We start from the raw sequence: 4,265 nt of genomic DNA on the forward strand, positions 1-4,265 counted from the left end.
CGGAGTCTAGTGTTTTTATCCTCTGACGTTTCGGCACAGTGAGAAACGTCAGAGGATAAAAACACTAGACTCCGACCAAAACTCAGATGTCCCAGCTTTTACTAGCATGTAAACGCACCATCTACACACAAATCTGGGAGCTTCCGGAAGCGTGACATGAGTCTCAAAAATAGTTGTGCACTCGTAACTGGATCTGTGTAAATGCAGTTTTGTGTGTGCGTACCAGGTGATTTGTGTGTACTTTTTCAACATGTATAGGCGTAGGAGAAGGTTTATTTTATTTTTAAGGTTTACAAATCCAGTATTACACACTCACAAATCTTTTTACACACACACAGATATTTTGAGACTATTTTCACTCCATATTTTCTTCCTGTGGGTAAATTTCTATTTAAGTGTTTAAGCCTTTGCCAGTGGAATATTAACGGAGGTTTTCTGGTACCAACATATGGATGTGACTCGGTCTTGTTCATGTCTTTTGGCTTCACTACATTGCAAGAAAATCTAGTGTCATCCTTTCTCTTAGTTTCCCTCTGCAATGTAATGCCTGTTTGTTTAATTTTCTTTCTAACGAAAATTAAAGGTGCTTTCATCTTTCTAACGATAAAAACACCTTATTGCTGAAAATGTGCTTTACAAATAAAATTACCTTACCCTGCCTAGTGTTGGGGATCATAACAATTGATTAACATCTTAATAATGTCACTTTGTTGGGTGTGCTGTGGGCAATGCACAACCCGCGTAAAGAGGCCTTAGTCCTCAACACGGCCGTCGCAGGTACACGTCCCGGCCTGGTGACATTTGCCACATGTCTTCCCTCCCTCTCTCACTACCTACTTTCCTGTCTGACCACTTTCAAATAAAGGCCACTAGAGCCAATTCAACCTTAAAAAAGTCACTTTGTTTGAATGATCTATTCTGTAATTACTTTATATAATTGTCCATCCCTCCTTCCTGCCCGCTCGCTTAATCCAGACTTGGGTCCTGGAGCTCCCTCTGTCCAGCTACTTTGGTCACATCAGCCGAGAAGGATAGTCCCTCCAGGGGTGCGGGGGGATCCATGTGGCATCCCAACCAGATGCCTGGTCCACCGTAACTCCTTGAAGATCTGCTCCCCTTGGGGGAAGGATCTTGTCCCCCGGTACTCTCTTCCCTTTTCTGGCTCAAGATCATGGTCTCTGCTTTGGAGGTGCTGATTTTAATCCCTACCAGTTCAGACTCAGCTTAAAACTACTTCAGTGAAAGCTGGAGATCACAGTCTGATGAAGTCAACAGAAGCACATCATCTGCAGAAAGCAAAGACCTGATCCTGATACCACCAAAACGGATCCCTCAACACCTTGGTTGCATCTCAAAATTCTGTCCATAAAAGATGCAAATTGAATCGGTGACGGGGAAACCTTGGCCTAGTCAAACTCTCACTGAAAGCAATTCCGACTTTACTGCTGCCAATGCAGACCAAGCTTTGACACCAGTCATGCAGGAATCTAACAGCCCATATCAAGGGTCCATATGTCTGGAGTACTTTATCAACTCCAGTGGACTCCACAGCAGTTTACACCACATTAGGTCATTCAACCATTCATGCATACCCTCTGATGCTAGTAGGCTACATTGTAGCCACTCCTACCCGGGTGCAGTCTGACAGAAGCAAGGCTGCCTTACAGTCAGGGCCACCGGCCCTCAGACCACCACCAGAAGCTGACACTGGTGAAGGGTCTTGCCAAGGACACAATGACTGAAACATTCAGCTGAAGGGCTTGAACTAGCAAGCCACTGGTTACAGGACGAACTCCTACCTCTTGAACACCGGTTTACAGAACACATGTAAACTGGTGGGGCAAACTGCCATCACCCTCCAGGACCCTGCAGAGGGCGTAGAGCTGGGTCAGTGTGCCATGGCAAGGATGAAAACCACAGTGTTCCTCCTGAGTCTGAGGCTTAACTGTGCAGTCGGCTTCAGAACTCTTGAATAGACCTTAGAGGCTCAGTATATTGATCCCCCTTTAGTCAGAACACAAGTCCTCCTTTTTAAATAGGGGTACCACCATTCTGGTTCCCTTGTATTGGTAAGCCAATACAAGGGAACTGCCCATGCATTGTTGCAGAGGTGTCTCAACCAATTCAACACCACAACATCCAGCGCCTTAAGGCACTCTGGGTGAATCTTATCCATCCCTGGGCCTTGCTACCAAGGAGCTATTTTTAACCACCTTGATGATCTTAGCACCAGAGACTGGAGAGCCTGGCCCTACATCCCCAGACGCTGCTGCTTCTCTAGACGGCATGTTGTTGGGATTGTGGAGATCTTCAAAGTATTCTGCCCACCGACCCACAATGTCCCAGGTTGAGGTCAGCTGTGCTCCACCCTCACAATAAACAGTGTTGGTGGTGCACCACTTGCCCTCCTGAGATGCTGCGTGCCACAGCAGAGTTGGGTGTCCTCCAACAGATTCAAGGGTTGCAGCTGCAACAGAGGCCGACCACCATGCAGCCAAAGCTCTGATCAGTTGCCACAACAGTGGAGGCATGGAACATGGCCCACTCTGACTTTCCCAGACTGTGTTCAAAGTTTTGCCCAAGTTGGGAGTTGAAACTCCGTCTGACAGGAGGCGCCACTAGACGTTCCTACCACACCCTCAGAATATGTTTGTTGCATTTGTAGGTGACTGTGTCATGGTCCTATTGGATCCAGCTGCCCCTTGTTTCCCCCGTATTTAAGTTTGCCTGTGTTTTTTGTTTGGGACTGGATTCTCTGTCTCAGTTGCTGCATGTCGGCTGCATTCCTGGGCTCCTTTGTCCTCCTTTTGTCCTCATTAAAACATTTTTTCTCTTCACCCTGGTTTTTACCGCTCTTATCCTCAGAATACATCTGAAAGAATGAATATTATTATAAAGAAATAGTTTGCAGTTCATGAAAATATTCTGTCTAAATAACTTTCCAGTTTTTTCATTTATCTTATCCCACTTCTTATTTTTAGATTTCTTCCAAATTTGACCAACCTGTTTCTTTGCCATGACACAAACCGCCATGTTTTCACATTCCTGAAGTCCATCCCGCAAACTCAGGATGTTCTGATCAATGTCCAACCTGTTAAAGTTAAAATTCACATTTTGGTTAACAAGATTGGAAAATAAAAGTTCAGTAAACACAATCTGTCAAATCAGATTATTTATGTCTCTAAAGATTTGATTATTCACCCCAGAAGAACAAAATGAGAATATTTATTATCGTCTAACTTGGTGTGAATAATAAAGTCTGTATTCATCTGCAGATATGCTGGAGGGGATTTCAGGTTTGGCTAAAGGGGCAGTACTATTATGTGTTTTCCAGGAACGTAGTTCCATTTTATAGCATAACCTAGTAATTTACTTCAGTTGTTATAAAAATGCCAAATTTATCAAATGTGACATAGAATACATCTTAAATCTTAAATTTCTCATTTGCCTGAATACATTCTTTATATTTCTGATTTCTGGTGCTTGTTTTTACTCTATAAAAACAAATTATGTTATTGAACCACATTGCACACAATTGGTTGAAATATTCTAATACTAATTTAACTGTGGGATTAAACCAGCTGTGGGGAAAGTTAAACCACCTCAGAGAGCTTGGAAATCTAAGTATGGGACGACAATAGGTTCACCAAACATGAGTTACTCCATTTTCTGGCGTTGTGTTCAGGCCAACCATCGGTGGGCAACAGTTTTGGGGAATAGAAAAAAAGATCTTGCCTTCCTGTGGGGGTTAGGGTATGGTTAGGGTAGGGCTACCCCATATCAACCTCATCTTTTAAGGTGGTGGAGCCCTTTGATGAAACCTGAATCTGTCAAATCATCTTTTGTGTGATGGATGCCTAAAACTGTAAAAAAAAAAAAAAGTAAAGTTCTTTACCTTGAAACTGATCTTCGGACTCTTGTTGAGCTGCTGAAATGAAAGATGTTTGTCATTACTAACTGAAATAACTCAAACCACTAAAAATAATGAAACTGTAGGAGTACAGATGGAAAGCCATTTAGTTAGTCTGAGCAGAATATTTATTTTCTTTTATGTTCAACACTTATGACTAGAGAAACAAGAGAGATGCGCTAACAGATCAGCTAGGCAGCTTTGCAGTCGGGCCAAACCAAAACTCAACTTTGACTGTGTCGTGAAAACTGGCATAAGGTGGTGAGATCTTTCCAGGTACACGCAGAAAACGGAGTAAAGGCCTGAGAAATAACAGTAATCTTGCATGTTGATTAATGATGATTAAGGAAGATAA

General features: G+C 43.0%; 1 protein-coding gene across 1 annotated transcript in view; it reads right to left on the minus strand.

Annotated features, from left to right (window-relative positions):
• LOC103129644 (uncharacterized) overlaps positions 1-3,998 on the minus strand; it is an 11,247-nt gene extending 7,249 nt beyond the window's left edge. The window contains exons 1-2 of the mRNA XM_007540815.2: positions 3,896-3,998; positions 3,004-3,091 (exon numbers count right to left, since the gene is read on the minus strand). Coding sequence (XP_007540877.2) covers positions 3,004-3,091; positions 3,896-3,951 — 144 coding nt within the window. The 5' untranslated portion in view covers positions 3,952-3,998. The remainder of the gene's footprint in view (positions 1-3,003; positions 3,092-3,895) is intronic.
• Positions 3,999-4,265: the final 267 nt, after the last annotated feature.

The sequence above is a fragment of the Poecilia formosa genome, unplaced genomic scaffold (genome assembly GCF_000485575.1).
Source record: "Poecilia formosa unplaced genomic scaffold, Poecilia_formosa-5.1.2 Scaffold561, whole genome shotgun sequence".
NCBI classification, from domain to species: domain Eukaryota; kingdom Metazoa; phylum Chordata; class Actinopteri; order Cyprinodontiformes; family Poeciliidae; genus Poecilia; species Poecilia formosa.